Source organism: Hyperoodon ampullatus (genome assembly GCF_949752795.1).
Source record: "Hyperoodon ampullatus genome assembly, chromosome: 5".
NCBI classification, from domain to species: Eukaryota; Metazoa; Chordata; class Mammalia; order Artiodactyla; family Ziphiidae; genus Hyperoodon; species Hyperoodon ampullatus.
In genome coordinates, this window is record NC_136918.1 from 67,725,043 (window position 1) to 67,742,827 (window position 17,785).

Below are 17,785 nucleotides of genomic sequence, written 5' to 3' on the forward strand. Positions count from 1 at the left end.
GTATGTAATCCTGAAATATTTCTAAGTTTTTATGTATAACAAAAGTATATATTTTAATAAACTCATTTTGATATAAGCATTGAGTGGCTTAATAGGGCAGTCAAACTCAGGAGTGGTTGCTTTGGAATTTCCACATGGGCTACGGGAATTATCTATCTACTTTAACTCTTTAAAAGTTAGTACTGGGCTTCCCTGGTGGTGTAGTGGTTAAGAATCCACCTGCCAACGCAGGGGACACAGGTTTGAGCCCTGGTCTGGGAAGATCCCGGAAGATCCCACATGCCGCGGAGCAACTAAGCCCGTGCGCCACAACTACTGAGCCTGCGCTCTAGAGCCAGTGTGCCACAATTACTGCCCACGTGCCTAAAGCCCGTACTCCGCAACAAGAGAAGCCACCGCAATGAGAAGCCTGTGCACCACAACAAAGAGTAGCCCCCGCTCTCAGCAACTAGAGAAAACCCACGTGCCTAAAGCCCTTACTCCGCAACAAGAGAAGCCACCGCAATGAGAAGCCTGTGCACCACAACAAAGAGTAGCCCCCGCTCTCAGCAACTAGAGAAAACCCACGTGCAGCAGCGAAGACCCAATGCAGCCCAAAATTAAATAAATGGATAAAATAAAATAAATTTTTAAAAAAGTACTAAGCTTTACTCCATTGGTTATTAAAATATAAAAATATTAAATTCCATTCACCTCTGTTCTCACCAATGAAAAAGCCCTTGATTACGTTGACACTTTTTTCTAGTTACTTTTCCCTTGTATAATCTTGATTTAAAACAAATGACCATACTTGAATTATAGATCTTGCTTTATTTAAGTCCATGCTAATGTATTTACACTTTAACGGTTATATTATGATACAGACTGTCTTTGTTGGGTTTTAGTACCTAAACAATACTGCACTGAACATGGTAATTTTTAATTTTAATTCCTCAGGATCAATATTCTAGAAACTGAATAGCTAGGGCAGACTTTGATTCAATACCAAAATTTCTTCTGAAAACCAAATGGTTGCTGGCTTACTTCCAGTAGCATTATAATATTCTTGGGCTAATACAGTGTAACACAACAACAAAAAACCCTTGACAACTTGATGGGCAAACAGCACTCCATCTTAATTGCCATTTATACTAAGGAAATTAGTCCTTATACACTTCATTCTTTTTCTGAAGTGGGTATTTTTCCTTTTCAACTAATAAGATATCCAACTTATTTCAGACATATTTGCTGACCCTTTTTGCAAGTGTTTTAAACAGTCAAGCATATCAAATTTTAGAAAAGAATACAATATTTAAATTCTCATCCTTATAATTCAGAATGACGGTTTAAAAAAAAATGTTCCCAGTATTTGGGTAATAAATAGTGACTCTCTAAATTACTAAGTGGAATACCTTAAAAATTTTTACTATAGTAGCAGTTGATAGGCTTCTCCAGCGTAGGTCAAAGGTCCACGACAGTATGCTGTGTCTTGGTAACATGATCTAGTTTAGAACTGTACTGTTCACTTTTAACTCTGCAGGTAGCAGTTTGGGGCTAAGGGTAAGTCACCTGACCCCCCCGCCCAGGCATCTTATTTTCTCCACAGTCTGCTGCTTACAAAGTTGTCAGTTTCTTACAATCTCCTAGAAGCAGGTATAGAGAATATTTTATTAGACTTGTAACATGTCTCTTAAGTAACAGCATAAAATAGAAACTAGTGATATGATCCAGTTTAAGAATATGTATTTTATATAATTTATAACCCTTTACAAATAGGAAGTCAGTAAATACAGTCCGCTGAATCTGTGGTGATTCAATCTGAGAAACCTTCAGTATAAACAAGTTTAGCAAAGTCCTTTAGATGCAATTTCTTTTGGGTTTACTGCAACACTTTTTGTTATATTGTATGTCTTGTAAATTCCAATAAGTCTATCTGAAATCTCAAACATATTATTTCGAAGAGAAATTATTATGAACTGGGCATTTTTTGTTTGTTCCTAAAGAGAAAGAAAGAATAAATTAGAAAAATTATACATATATTGTAAACATATAAATCATATAATAAACATCTAAGCTTTACTTCCCCGAAATATTTCTTGACAGTAAATTCAACATGACATTGATAATTAACATGAAGAATGACAACACGGATAATTCATGAAACAGTATTTGGGTTTGAGAAGAATTCGGGTATTTGGAAGGATGGTTGCCTAGAATTCTTCTAGTAGAAAAAAGATATAGAAAAAAAATTTCTAGCTGTGTTTCTGCTACTAATTTACATTATCCATTTATATTTCACTTTTCCAAAATGGAACTATTTGGCTTAAATAAAGGATGTGGTCTCCTTTAATACCATGGGATGTGGAATTAGAGAACAGGGAAAAAGTTCAAAAGAAATAAGTCAAAGAATTTCATCTGTAATGTTTAGGGAACCCATAAAATTTTCAGAATGAAAAGCTCTAAATGATTACTTACATATATATAAAATGCAACAATGGAAACATTTTTGAAATCAAGGGCTGCATCAATCTCATCCATGAAGTACAGGGGAGTGGGTTTGTAGTGGTGAAGAGCAAATACTAAAGCCAGTGAACTAAGTGTTTTCTCTCCTCCTGAAAGGTTGAAGATCTTCTTCCAACTTTTCTTAGGTGGTCGGACACTGAAATAATTAAGAAAATCTCATTAGTCAAATTAGTTGTAAAGCCAAATTAAGACTTCGTGATTTGTTTCCCATAACTGGCTTCTACCACCTTCCTTGGGAATCTCTAATTTCCTTTCCACAAATATAAACTTTTGAGGGGTTCTTTTATAAACATGTTATTGGAAGATGAACACACAGGAACACCTGACAAAAATTTAAGATTTAAACAGCAAGCCAATAAGTAATTCTTGGTATTTTCCCTCTGTTTCCAATGCACTTTTTGCTTTGCAATTTTAAAATCCATATGTTAGATTGAAATGGCTCAAAAATTAAAAGATGAACTAGACAAATACTCTGTAAAATCAAGTATTTACTGTTTGCCTAGAATTTATGCTGTAAACTAATATCTAGGCAAACTGGTATTTATGAAATAAAACAAGTTGTACATCTAACCTTCACATCCCACCCCTAAAAAAATACTGAGTTTGGAGAATAGGTAGAGAGAGATAACAGAAGAATCCGAAACTCAGTATACAGCATAATTACAAACCTGAACATGATTCCTTCAGAGAAAGGATCCAAGCTGTCTACAAGCTCCAGCTCAGCATCACCTCCCAAAGTAAGCATCTGGTAATTTTCCTTTAATTTATTTGTTATTATATAAAAACCTGCCATGAATTCATTAAGCCTTTGTTTCCGAAGATCTTCATATGCCTGTCTAAAATTATCTCTTTCATAAGTAATTTTGTCCAATTCTGCTACCCGTTGTAAATATAATTCTTCCTATGAAAAGAATGAGAAAAACATCAGTTATACATTTGAGATGAGAAATAACACTGCTAATTATATAAAATAAAGGCCACAATTTAGGCTAAGGTCTAGAGACCTTCCTGACTATTACACAGTTTATTTGTACCTTCTTTTTATACTCTGCAATGGCACCAAGGTTTGGTTTCATTTCATGACACTGGGCTTCCAAAAGTGCAATTTGATTTGTTATAGAATCTGGGTTCTTGATTGCTTCAAGATCTTCTGTGCTTAGAAGTGGAATCTCTTCAACAGGATTATCTTCTATGGGATGCAATGATATTTTTGAAATCTAAAAGTTTAAGTTAGATCAGTGTTAGAAAAGGCATAGTATTATAATTCATTGTTAAACCTCACAAATTAATATGACAAACTGCCTATCAAAACGACGTATACTAAGGAGTGGTAACTAATTTGTGTATCAACTGTGTTTCAAAGGACTTCAAGAAAAATAGTTGTAGTGTTCCAGGTGTTCATGTAGCCATTTGTTAAATCTCCGTTATCAGCCCTGGGGTGAAAATGTTGACTAATTCTGACAATTATGCATATTTTTCTGTATATAATAACTCCTATATACTGTTCATTTTGTCCCCTATAAACCTGAGAAGTGATTATACACCATGAAATTAAGAATCACAACATACCTCAAAAACACAAAAACAAAAACCCTAACCTTTTTTCATAAAGGATATCTTAAAGTTACATTTAACTATCCATAACAATTCTCACCTCTTTTTGCCAGTATTTTATTTTAGAATTATGTTCACCAATATGACCATCTACTTGTTCAAGTTTTAACTTAATACTAAGTGCATCTTTTTGAAGAGCATGTTCATTTTCCTGAATTACTTTTAGTTCTTGAAGTAGGTTACGATGTTCTTTCTGGATCTCTGGTAAGGACTCCTAAAAACCAAGAAGAAATGCTACAGATATGATCTTCTCAAACAGAACAGGGATTTTCACATTACAAAGATGAAGAAGCGAGCAATCTCTCCCCACGCCCCTTCCATTTTAAATGAAATGTTTTTATTTACAGAAAAGTTACAATACAGTACTCATTTTTATCGTACAGAGGAAAGTTAATACAAGTTTAACTTATTGAGTGCTTACTAGGCAAGGTATTGATATCTATAAATCCTAATTGCTTGAAATACCATCCTCTCCCCTCTCCATGTCTTACCTCTGCAGCATTTGTATTCTTTACGACCTCTGCTGCTTTGTCTTCAAGACTTTTTAGCTCTGCTGTTAAGTCATCTACTTCTTTCTCAGTATCTTTTATTTCTTTCTCTGTGCGAAAGACAGAGTCTTGTGCTTTTTTAAGATTTCTAAACAAGCAAAATCATATATTAAAAATGTGGTAATGTGTGATTTGTTATTCTGCTTCTGAAAACCTACCAAAGAACTTTTCATGACATTAATGTAACATTTTTTTCTATCACAGATTTTAAAATTTATGATTTACTAAAATCCTTGAATTGGTTTTTTATGTTTATACATACACTTGTGGGATATTGTATATTTTATTAAACTCTCAGTATAAATTAATAAAACTTCTTTATATAGGCTTTTAGACTTAGACTATGAAGCTAAATTGTCCATTGGATTATTATATTCTTGTCATTTTCTTGTCAGATTGGAGATTCTTAAATCTTTACACCCATGAAGCTATACCATCAAGTAAATAAACACGCCCTGGTTCAAGTCAGGGCAAACAAGTGTTTTTGGCAGGGTGGAGCGGGGAGGAAACTGGACACATGACAACACACACACACACATACACACACACGACTATTTTTTCCCTTAATAAAGTTACTTCTATTTTGACTGATAACTGTGTTTAGGCAAAACATATGGCTTATTAGCACCTTATCTTTGAACAAAAGACATTGTAATAACGGAATAACCAGATAATCAAATGTGACTAATGTTATAATTTTAAGACAAAAGAAACAGCTGTTTACATTTCAACATTTGTATACATACTTAGCTTTAATTATTTTAGAAATACTTTAATACTCTGAAAATAAATTTAAAAAAAGGATCTATGTTATGAACGTATTAAAAACTTTTTGTGACAATGGAATAATCTAGTTAATTAAAAATTTAAGTTATTAAAACAATTTTGCTAAGAAATCTCAACCTTCTTATTCTCCTAAAACCTAGATCTATTTCAATGAATCACTCTCTACTCCTTTAAGCCAGAGAAATGAAACTCTGACTTCTATGCCCTCACAACTTGGGAATTATATAACCACATTTTGCCAAAGCATACCCGTTTTATTTTTTTGCGGTACGCGGGCCTCTCACTGCTGTGGCCTCTCCCGTTGCGGAGCACAGGCTCCGGACGCGCAGGCTCAGTGGCCATGGCTCACGGGCCCAGCCGCTCTGCGGCATGTGGGGTCTTCCCGGACCGGGGCACGAACCCGTGTCCCCTGCATTGGCAGGCGGACTCTCAACCACTGCACCACCAGGGAAGCCCCCGTTTATGTTTTTAAAAACTAGTCATATGATGTTTATTATACGTGTCCACCTATTAAACTCCTATTAGGTAACAACATGTCAGAAGGGCTTAATAAGTAACAGTAACAGAAACATTTAATGGACATTAAGTTTAAATATTAATGGGATGTAGGGAAGAGGAAGACAGGGTAGTATGCATACTCTACCTGTCAGCAGTCTTGATTGCTACTTGGGCTTTAGTAATAGCAGAAGCACATTCATCTAATTGTTTGTTTATTTTATCAAGTTTGTCTTGTTGGGCCTTGAGTTTATGGTTATTGATTTCTACGATAATATTGTGTAACCTTTTAACCTCAGCTTCCACTTTACCAGCTCTCTCAGCCACATTGTTATACTCTGGAAAAAAAAAAAGTGAAATTAATTTGTGTTTCTGTGCTAATGAGCATCACTTGTTAGATGTAAATCTCTTCAGTCAATATGACAACCTGATGCATGCCCAAGAAATTTTAGAAATTTAAGGAAAAGTACCTCAAAAAAAAAAAAAAAAAACAACCCCCCAAACACAAAACCAGAATGCCCTATGTCAAAACAAATGGTGTTATATAACAACACATGGTTAAATTCTCTGGCTCAGCTATGAACATAACCCACTTAACTCTTACTGGCTTCATGCCCTGAAGCTCTTTTCAAAAGTTTTCAGGGTACTTTGACTATTGGTCTCATAATGATTTTTACTCTTAGATAGACTATGTGCCTGACTACTGCCCGGGGTGAAGAAAATTGTGGTTGTTTTATTCTGCTAACCTAGAGTTCTCCTCCATATGTTATAACAAAAAAAGTGGGGGGGATAGGATGAAGTGGCACTCTTCTCTGTGGCCCAGAAAGTTGTGACACTTCCTAGAGTCCCTTGTACCTAGGGTTCAGACATAATTAAGTCCATTCAATCAAAAAAAAAAATCACACAATTTGGATAGCAAAACTGATGAATTGAGCATGTTTCTGCTGGCAGTCATGGAAAAGTCTGAATTTTCTTGGTGGTGTTAGAGGCTCTGGTGTCCCGTCAAAAGCTTTGTGAATATTGACAGGCAATGGCATTAACTTTGACGGTGTAGATTATAGTAGGTACAATGTGCTTCTGTTGTTGGCAGTTGTAGTGTCATCTTCCCAATTTGGTATTTATTTATTTCTTTGGCTGTGCCAGGTCTTTAGTTACAGTATGCTAACACTTAGTTGCGGCACGTGGGATCTAGTTCCCTGACCAGGGATCGAACCCAGGCCCCCTGCACTGGGAGCGTGGAGTCTTAGCCACTGGGCCACCAGGGAAGTCCCTCATCTTCCCAACTTGAGAGATGACTTTCCAGTTGTAGAAGAGGCAGTATAGTTCCTTTCATGGTTCTACAGAGTAGCTCTGGAAATTATTCTTGATGTTCAACCTAGAATTTCTTAAGCCATCACAGCGATTCTGTAAATAATCTTTTACTCTGTTAAAAACACACACACACACACACACACACACACACACACACACACACACACACACATCATATCTGTACTAACCAGAGTGGATTCTGTTCTCCATATTTGAATCCTAATCACTATACAATATAGGAAGGATGAAAGGTGGCAAAAAGGTAAGGAGCTCAAGCTTTCAATGTCTATGTCTAGAAAAGTAAGCAAAAACAGAGCCAGCTTATGGAAAGAGACTCCCATAAAGCTCCTATGGGAGGTGTGTATCAATACATTTAGCATAGGGGAAAGGAGGTAGGATGTGCTAAGAGGAAAAGATTAGATAAAGACTTAACTGTTGTTCCTCTAGATTGTCTCTTCTCTCCTGTTAGGTAGATTGGAATTTCAATATTCTCCAAATCTCACAACTTAGTATTCATCTTTTTGTCCTACATTATCAGAGAATTCTTTAGTCTGATCTTTCAAACTCATCTAGTGAGTTTAACTCCAACCTCTATTCCTTGTATTTCTGAGATCACCACTTGGCGTTTTAAAAAAACAAAGCAAAACAAAACCCTGTCCTTTTTTGGTCTTCTGAATCCCCTTTTCCCTCTAAGGATACTAAGATAATGTATTCATTGAAGGAATTGTTTTGCTCAAAGTGGCGATGTTCTCTGTAGTTTAAGTTCCATTAGGCTGTCTGTATGCTTAGCTCCCTTGTGGGGTAGAGTACCAGCTGCTGTGGGGTCTGGCATCATGACTTATACTGAGGGATGGGCCAGGTATGCAACTGGGAAGGGTTCCACCCTACAGAACATCTTCTTCCTTATTTTCAAGTACCTAACATGCATTAAAAATTCTTTTCCCTATCTATAGTAGCATGTCTATTAGAAGTAGGAGGGGAAAACTAACATCAGATAGTCTATAATTTTGAAGTCACTATTTTATACCACCTTGCTCCCCTTACTCTATTCTCTACACAAGAGCCAGAGATTTTTAAAATCTAAATTAATGTAAAATGAAATATTTAATCTTAAAGATATGCTTGCAGAAATGGGCTTCCATATTAGATATTAACAGAGTCTACTAATAATAGCCAGTGTTTCCATGAGAAGAAATATATATGGGGCTCCTAATAAAGTCAAGGACTCCCTTTCAAACAAGAATACAGATTCCTGTAGTCTCTCTGTGAAAGTGCTGCTATAAATGACAAAGACACACATTTTTTGTTTTAATTGACCATTAGGTTCCATCAAAGCAATCACAACAAATATTGTAGGTATTCTGGGAAAGGAGGGGTAGGGTGAAGTCCCTGTGTTTCCAAGGACAAAATATATACCCAAAATAAATGCAAGGGAAAAAAAGTCCTGTCAGATTATATCACTTCCCTGTATATGACTTTCCAATGGCTTTTAATTTCACATGGAGGCAGGGCTTATAAGGCTCTACATTATCTGGATTCTTCCATCATTTAAGTCTAGCCACTCTGGCTTCCTAGTGTTCCTAGAAACTTCTGGCATACTCCTTCCTGCCCCAGGGCCTCTACTTACTCTACATTCTTCCTGAAATGCTCTTCTCCCAAATATCCACATGTCCACTCATACTTCCACTGGGTCTCTGCTCAAGTATCTCTAGCAGTGGCCTGTCTAACCACTGTGTCTATCTGAATCCCCATCCCATCCTGTTTTCCTGGTTTTACTTTTATCACCTAGCACTACCTGATACAGTATGCAATGTATTTGTTTATTATCTTCCCCATCTCTTAAGTGTGAGTTCCTTGAAAAGAGGGCCTTTATTTTGTTCACTGCTTGACCAACAGCACCTAAAACAAAGCTTGGCCAGTAGCAGATGCTATCTGAGTGAATGCCTCAATATTAAAAACGTAGATAAATATGACCACAAAAATAAAAAAACTAATAAAGCTATATATTAATATTCAATGTGCCCAGTGGACATCTGTCTGCTTACAATCTTTTTACCTCTTTTTCTTTTGGAAGAAAACTCGACCTCATTTTTTGAACATTTGGATAATTGCTCCAATTCCAGTTCATCTAGTTCTTTCGGATGAACAATAAGTATCTGCCTTCCTTTGCTCATGAACCAGACTGTAACAAGGGTCTTTCTTGAGGACATGATGAAGGCTCACTGTGTTTGCTGGTGTCCCTAAGATACTGTGTAACTCACCATTACCTCCTCGTGCAATAAGATGCACATCTACCTATGTTTAATTGAAGCCAACATGGAAATAGAAGCATGGGCTGCTCAAGTGCATGATTAGAGGATTTTAATGTCAAAGTCAATTCTGACTGTGAGCCTATGAACTAATTCCCTTTCTTGCTGAAAGATTCTGGTAGAACACTTATATGTTTATATACAAGAAGAAAAAGTTCTGGAAGGAAAAATGTGTTTTCTCTAAGCTCTCAAGCAAATAAAATAACTACTATCTTGAAGGGTCCTTAGGAAGACTGGACCAAAGTATACAAAATATAAAATTAAAAGCATGGGTATCAGAATCAGACTGCCTTGCTCCTGAATTCCTATACCACCACCATATGCTATGTGACCTTGGCAAATTATATAAACCATTCTGTGCCTCAGTTTTCTTATCTGTCAAATGAAGTACTTAATAGTAGTTTATAACCTTTTGAGAAATAAAAACAAAAACCATAAAACAGAGTGGTCACTTGTCTATAATATATGAAATCTGCTACTTTTTATTCTACAAACTGCTATCTTAAACATTCCAAATATTACAAACCTGTTTTTGAACACACAGGGGGAAAAAAAGTGTATATCCTTAAACATACCTGTCTTGAAAGCAGTAACATTTTCTTCTAGCAATTTCTGCTTTTTTTGGTCAGGGGCTGTAGCAAGTACATTAGCTTCAAGTTCCTTAACTTGGACATTCAAATATTCTTCTTGCTCTGATAAACGCTACAGAAATGTTTTAACATTCAAAACTGTTAGTATTTTAAACTTACTAACAATAACATTTGCTTTAAACATTCCGAATTTAAAAAAAAAGGTACTTAAAATCTTTAAGAAAGAGACAAAAACTAACAAGAAAGGGCAGAAAACACGAACAATTAATATAAAAATCGAAAATGGCCAAAAAAACGCATGAAATGTATACACTCATTATGAAGATAAATTAAAATGCTATTTTTTAGTATTTACATCAGAGTAGCAAACTTACAACAAACTGAAGAGTACCTAGTGTTCAAAGACTTGGAAAAATTATTTGCATATGCTACTATGAGTAAATGAATTAGAACCGTCTTTTTGAGAACAATTTGGCATTATGCAACAAACACCTAAAACACTGTACACATACTGGGTAATAATTATAGTTTTAGAACTCTAACCTAAGGAAATAATTGGATGAGTGTATTAAGGTCTGCCTAACAAGGATATTTAAAACACAGCAGTGTACATAAGTCAACACAGAAAAATATTTATCAAATTGTGATATGAACAAAATACACCAATACAATTGCACATAAAGTAAATGTACATTGGCTTGGAAAGAAAACTGTAATTAATAAGTGAAGAAAAGTTAATAAGACTCATTAAAAATCCATATGCAAATTTAATATGTATATCAATATCTACCATATAGATAAACACATACATGCAAACTAGACACACTAAAAGTTGAAGGACATACATAAAAATTTAAGGTGATAATCTTTTGGGTATTTTCTAAAAACTGTTTTCTGATTTTGTTTTTTAAAAGAGACTGTGGGGCTTCCCTGGTGGCGCAGTGGTTGAGAGTCCGCCTGCCGATGCAGGGGACACGGATTCGTGCCCCAGTCCAGGAGGATCCCACATGCCGCGGAGCAGCAGGGCCCGTGAGCCATGGCCGCTGAGCCTGCACACCTGGAGCGTGTGCTCCGCAGTGGGAGAGGCCACAACAGTGAGAGGCCCGCGTACCACACAAAAAAATAAATAAATAAAAGAGACTGTGGGCATGTATTGCTTTTTTGTAATTAAGAAAACATTCCACTTTGAGAAGAGAATGAAATAAAGGGTCACATAGTTGCTAACGGAAGACATATTTCTATGGAGTACAAATGGAAACCAGAAATAGCTGTGGTTGGAGCAAACACTGTGACAGGGAGTTTATCCATTAGTACTCAGGGAAACAAAATCAACAGATGCACCTTACACCTAGAGACCCAGCCTCCTCCACCCCCCTTATATTTTAAAATTATAAGCAAACAGCAAAATGTTTCTGCCAAATTGCTGTTGAATTCCAATAGTTTCAGCTAATATTGATTTAAAAAGTACCTGGATGCTTGCAGTAAACTTTTCTAGTGTATTCCTCATTTCTCGTTCACTATGCTTTAACTTAACTACTGCTTCTTCCAGTTGTACTTTCTGTTCCTGAATTTGCACTGCTTTTTCAGAGTCTCTCTGCAACTGTGATTCCATTTTATTTACCTACAAAGAAGAATACCAGTGAAATAAGTTTATTCTAAGAGTCATTTCAGATTAACAGCAACTTATGAATGAAGAAAACCCAAATTTCTGATCTTAAAGACTAGAAACAAACCAAACAACCCAGTTCTAATTCCAAAACCTAAAGCTTAGGAGATGGTCAACTAATTTCTGCATCATAGAATCAGATGAAGAGACAATTTTAAGTGTTGTATAGTCAATTACTATTACAATGAAGGTATACTATGCAAATATTTAAGTGGAAAAATATAAACTATTTCAAAATATGAAAAAAAATCAAGCCACAGCTCTTCAGAAAAAGTTAGGTATCCAGGACATCCAAGTACATATTTTTAAGGAAGAAAAAAGTATAGTGTTCTGAGGGTGATAATGGAACACAGCAGTATTTCCTGAGCACTTTGACATTCTCTTATACTTCTGGACATATAAAATATTTTGAAATAAAACTTGGAAACATGTATCAGAAGTCTTTGCTATATTTACAACTTAAAGAATTATGTCGAAATAGAAAAGATAATTATATAATACATCAGTAACCATGTGAAGAAACAAATTAAATGTCAAACAGTAAGTAAATGGTTAAATAAATTATGATATGATCCAAATGTCATAACAGAGAAAGATATATATGTTGAGCATATATTTTTAAATTAACATACTTTTAGAACTTTAACAGGTTTCATATAAAATCCCACAGCTTATATACTAGTCATTTAGAGAAAATTCAATCTGTTAATTGAAAATTTGATTACAGTACATTTAAAATAGCAGAATTTTACAGTATGTTACATCAGTAAAGCTGCTTTAACAAAAATGTCTTGACTATAATTTTGTACATGCTGACCTCTTCTTCTGAGATTTCAACAACAACTGATGAACCCATCCTTCCTTTCATTACTTTGCTTCCACCACCAGTCATTGTACCTGAAGAACAGAGGAGAGAAGTCAGACTTAGATGTCTCCCCCAACAAGATGAAAGAAACTCAATGGCAGAGAAAAAAAACGTTACCTGACTGTTCTATGATTTGCCCCTGTAATGTTACCACTCTCCATCTTCTATCTTTTTGATATGCTACTCTAGTGGCTTGATCTAAGTTGTCAGCTACTAAGGTATCCCGTAAGGCAAAGTAAAAAGCTTGGCGAATTTCCTCATCTTTTACTTTTACTAAATCAAATAATCGAGGAGTATTTTCAGGAGTTTGAATTTTGGTCATTTTCTTTGCCCACACTGCCATCTAAACATAAAAAAGAAAAATAATATATATAAAAAGATATCGTTTCTGTTAGGTATCATTTATAGAAGTAATACACATGTATTAAACATAAGGACATGTATACAAAGTTCTGAGTATCTACATAATTATTACTTTACTGTTATTTTAAAAAAGAAGTTATTGTAAAACTATCTCTATTCACAGATGACATGGTCTTATACGTATTAAAATCCCGAGGAATCCATACATTAAAAAACTATTAGAACTAACATGAATTCAGCAAAGTTGCAGAATACAAGATCAATATGCAGAAATTAATTGTATTTCTATACACTAGCAATGAATAATCTGAAAATGAGATTAAGCAAATTCCATTTACAATATACTAAAAACAAAACAAAAACCCCAGGACACTCTTGATATTAAAGAACAAAATGAGGGGCTTCCCTGGTGGCGCAGTGGTTGAGAGTCCACCTGCCGATGCAGGGGACGTGGGTTCGTGCCCAGTCTGGGAAGATACCACATGCCGCGGAGCGGCTAGGCCCGTGGGCCATGGCCGCTGAGCCTGCGCGTCTGGAGCCTGTGCTCCGCAGTGGGAGGGGCCACAGCAGTGAGAGGCCCGCGTACAGCAAAATAAATAAATAAATAATGAATTAAAGAACAAAATGAAAGGACTCCTGATTTTAAAGCTTACTACAAAGCTATAGTAATCAAGACAGTGTGGTATCAGTGTTAAGGACAGACATATAGATAAATGAAGAGTCCAGAAATAAACCCTTACATTTATGATTGATTTTTGATGAGGGTGCCAAGAAACTTCAACAGGGAAAGAATACAAATGGTGCTGGAACAACCCGATATCCAAAAGAGTAGAGTTGGACCCCTACTTTACACTGTATTATAAAATTAACTTAATATGGATTAAAAAACTAAATTTAAAACCTAAAGCTGTAAAACTCTTAGAAAACAGAGGTAAATCACCCTGCCATTGGATTACACAGTAGTTTCTTAGATATGACACCCAAAATACAAGGAACTAAAAATAAACTGGACTTCTATCTAAATTTTTTGCTTCAGAGGACACCATCAAGAATGTGAAAAGACAGCCCACAGAATGGGAGAAAACATTTGCAAATTACGTACCTGACAAGAGACTTGTATCCAGAATATATAAAGAATTCTTACAACTCAACAGTAAGACAAACCAATTAACAAATGGGCAAAGAATGTGAACAGGTTTTTCTCCAAAGATAAACAAATGGCCAATAAATAAGCACATGAAAAGATGTCGTACAAAAACCTGTGTACATGAATGTTCATGGCAGCATTAACCATAATAGCCAAAACATGGAAACAACCCAAATGTCCATCAATTGATGAATAAACAAACTGTGCTACATCATATAATGGAATATCATTTGGCAGTAAAAAGGAATGAAGTGCTGATACACATGTATGAGCCCCACCCCCTGCAAAGAGAAAAGAGGGAACTTATTTATTTATTTTTGGCCACACCACGCGGCGTGCAGGATCTTAGTTCCCTGACCAGGGATTGAACATGAACCCCACAGAGGAAGTGTGGAGTCTTAACCACTGGACCGCCAGGGAAGTCTCAACATGGATGACCTTTGAAAAGTAACTTAAAGAAGCCATACACAAAAGGCTACATATTATATGATTTCATTTATACAAAATGTTCAGAATATGTAAATCCAGAGACAAAAAGTAGATTAAAGGTTGCAGGGGGATAGAGGGGTGGGAGAATAGGAGTAGTGACTCCTAATGTGTATGGGGTTCCTCTTTTGGGGTGATGAAAATATTGTGGAATTAGACAGTGGTCATGATTGAACAATCCAGACCATGTGAATGTACTAAAACCTGCTGAACTAGGTATTTTTAAATAATGAATTTTAAGGTTGTGAATTGCATCTCAGTAAGTGTTTCTTTTCTTTTTAAAGTAGTCATTGATGATGGAAGTTAGAAATGCAAACTACCAGTCACTGTAACATTGGAATGTATATTCCTTTAGGGGAGGCAGTAGAGGATTTTTTTTCACAACCATGTAACCCCAGAGCCTAATATAATCCTCAAAACCTATCAGGTGTTCACTTAAATAACTATGAAAACAAAAGCTAGGATTCAAAATCAAAAAACACTTGGCACTTAACTAAATTACAGGTAGATTACGAATACCCACCTTATCCAAACCTATGAAGGTTGCAACTCCAATATTTTGTCTTTTAAGGAAGTTTACACATTCTTGGGCCGTATCGATAGAATCAACAACAATGTAGTCTAATGCATGACAACAGGATGAAACAGCAATATCGTATTTTTCATCAATTGCTCCTAAGTCCCCCTAATAATTGAGAGGAGGGGGGAAAAATCAATGCACAATCAGCAAGGAATTAGGCACAGGATCATTTTATTAGTATTTCATATAGATTTTTCAAGTTGCGTTTAACTGAACTATACCTACATATGGTCTTGAACAGTACAAAAAGGGTACACAGTGAAAAATTTAAGTGTTCCTCACATTCAACCTTTCTCTTCTGCAAAGGAAATCACTACTAGAATTTTTAATCTACCTTAAAAAAAAACATGGATATACAGAGTCTGAATTTTTAATGAGCACAAAATGAGAGAACTGTTTTCACTGCATGTAGATAAAAACGTATAATGTGAAGATTTGAAACCTAAAAGTATTATAAGCAAAATAACTTACAGAATAATAAAACTCTGAATTATTGAAAGCCATTTAAGATTATGTAAATCTGCTTCTCAGTCTATTAATAAATTAGCTATCCCCATTTCCTTCCAGTCACCTTCTAGCTGGCCACAGCTCCCTTCCTTCTTCAGGCTCAGGAGCTCAGGCTTCAGGTACCCACTATCCCTAGCCTTGGGTTTTGACATCATCCCTTGTTGATTTTCCTAAACTCTAGCCGCAACCTTTAGTATAATGGTATAAAACCCAGAATATTATTTATCAAGTTCTTATTTTTTAAAAAAAGAAAAAAGGAGTTCGTTAAGTTTATCACTAGAGTTGGATCACTTTCTTAAAATGACTATAATTATACAAAATAAAAAAAAAAACCCAAAACTATCTGTAACATGAACAAATCCATACCACAAAGAATTATCATGCCTGAGTGTAAGAGCAAAATGTTTAAAAATGAATGTCCTTTAAAAGAAACAAAAGTTAAGTGTTATTTTATGTACAGAGACACTTCATATACAGTTCTTTAAGTCAAGGTAAGAAAATTATAATATCGGAGAAAAATGTACAGTCATCTACAAATAAATTTACGTTACCAATCTTCCATATATTCCTGGAATTCTGCCAGATTTTTTTTCTTGAATTATTGCATCAAGGACTTTCCCCCTACTTCGATTCATTGCTAAGGAACTCTTCGCTTCTTCAACTTTTTGGAAAAGATCACGAGCCAAACTTTTGAAATTTATTTCTTCTTGTGTAAGTTTTTGAAGTTGTTTTTCTTTCTAAAGGTGAAAATAAATAAAATGAATCCCAGAAGGTTACACCCTATCACAGAATAGAATTAGTTGTAATACCTAAAAAAAGAAGGAAAGGCCAATAATCAACACTTGAACCAGGACTAAGCTGTCACATTGCAACCGTTGGTTTGATTTTGAAAAATATGGATGGGTTTTCTGTTTTAAAGGGGGCATAAATTATTTGGGTCAATAATAAGGAATATAAACACAATATAGACCTAGGAGCAGTGCACTGACTGCTAGAGCTAGAAAAGTTAGGGTTGTGGAAATCCCAGTTTGGCACCACACAGTTACGCATAAATGTGCCCTAATTCTTATATTCTTACACTAATCAAAAACAGACCTCAGTACAGGACTCTAGTTATGGGTGACTGGGCAGGGCTATGATTACACTGTGCCTTGCTTTTTAAATAAAAGGAGATTTATTATATAGTATCATATAGCATATATTATTATATCCAATTAAATAAAGGAAAACAAAGAACAAAAAAAAGCATAGCTCTGAAATGAAGGAGAGCATGATGAGTGAACAGTACTATTGCTAAACAAAAACGTCAGGCTGCCAACAAGAGGAATCACACACATGCACACAAAAAGCCTAATTCTCAGTTTCTCAATCTCCAAGTTAGAGCAGCCATTTTTCTGACATTCTCCTTCACTTCCTGGCTTTAAATTATTACCTCTATTACCGGTCATACTGGTTTAAAGGATTGATAAAAGCTCAAGTTACAGATGTAATTTATCCAAAAATAAACTGAATCATGAGGAAGATAGAAGTAGTCACTGAATATAACTTAAGTTTACATTTAAATTCTACACAGCCATGAAGTTCTCTGATGACCAAGCGGTGTGCATTTACTAAAATGAAAAAGACTTCATTTTCTGTGTAATTTCTCTCCAAGCAGCATTTTCTATTGCCATCTTGCCTAATGATGCTTTTTAGATTAAAGTTATGAAATTCCTTAGATGTCTAATTCACTCAAGGATAGCAGAGGACATGGATGAGCTAATAAGCCAGATGTCTTGATTAGTTTAACAACTTGCAGTCCCAACAAAGAAACTACATTCATAAATTCAAAAATGGAAAAAAATACACTAAGATAGTTGACTAGCATATTTGTTCACACACACACTTACACTTATTTGTGATTTTCCTTTACCATTACCGAAGTTGTCTACACTTAGATTTAGGGAAACAAAAAACTTTCTTCTGTTTAAATTTTTACCATGGGAAATAATGGTGGCGGCAGTGATATTATTTGCT

The 17,785-nt window shown here is 35.3% G+C and overlaps 1 protein-coding gene across 1 annotated transcript in view; it reads right to left on the reverse strand.

Annotated features, from left to right (window-relative positions):
- Positions 1–1,705: 1,705 nt before the first annotated feature.
- The window catches only part of SMC4 (structural maintenance of chromosomes 4), a 34,357-nt gene continuing 18,277 nt past the window's right edge, over positions 1,706–17,785 (reverse strand). The window contains exons 12-24 of the mRNA XM_079704678.1: positions 16,321–16,506; positions 15,206–15,367; positions 12,804–13,029; positions 12,639–12,718; positions 11,624–11,776; positions 10,141–10,267; positions 6,094–6,283; positions 4,608–4,752; positions 4,157–4,330; positions 3,537–3,719; positions 3,171–3,403; positions 2,455–2,638; positions 1,706–1,976 (exon numbers count right to left, since the gene is read on the reverse strand). Coding sequence (XP_079560804.1) covers positions 1,824–1,976; positions 2,455–2,638; positions 3,171–3,403; positions 3,537–3,719; positions 4,157–4,330; positions 4,608–4,752; positions 6,094–6,283; positions 10,141–10,267; positions 11,624–11,776; positions 12,639–12,718; positions 12,804–13,029; positions 15,206–15,367; positions 16,321–16,506 — 2,196 coding nt within the window. The 3' untranslated portion in view covers positions 1,706–1,823. The remainder of the gene's footprint in view (positions 1,977–2,454; positions 2,639–3,170; positions 3,404–3,536; positions 3,720–4,156; positions 4,331–4,607; positions 4,753–6,093; positions 6,284–10,140; positions 10,268–11,623; positions 11,777–12,638; positions 12,719–12,803; positions 13,030–15,205; positions 15,368–16,320; positions 16,507–17,785) is intronic.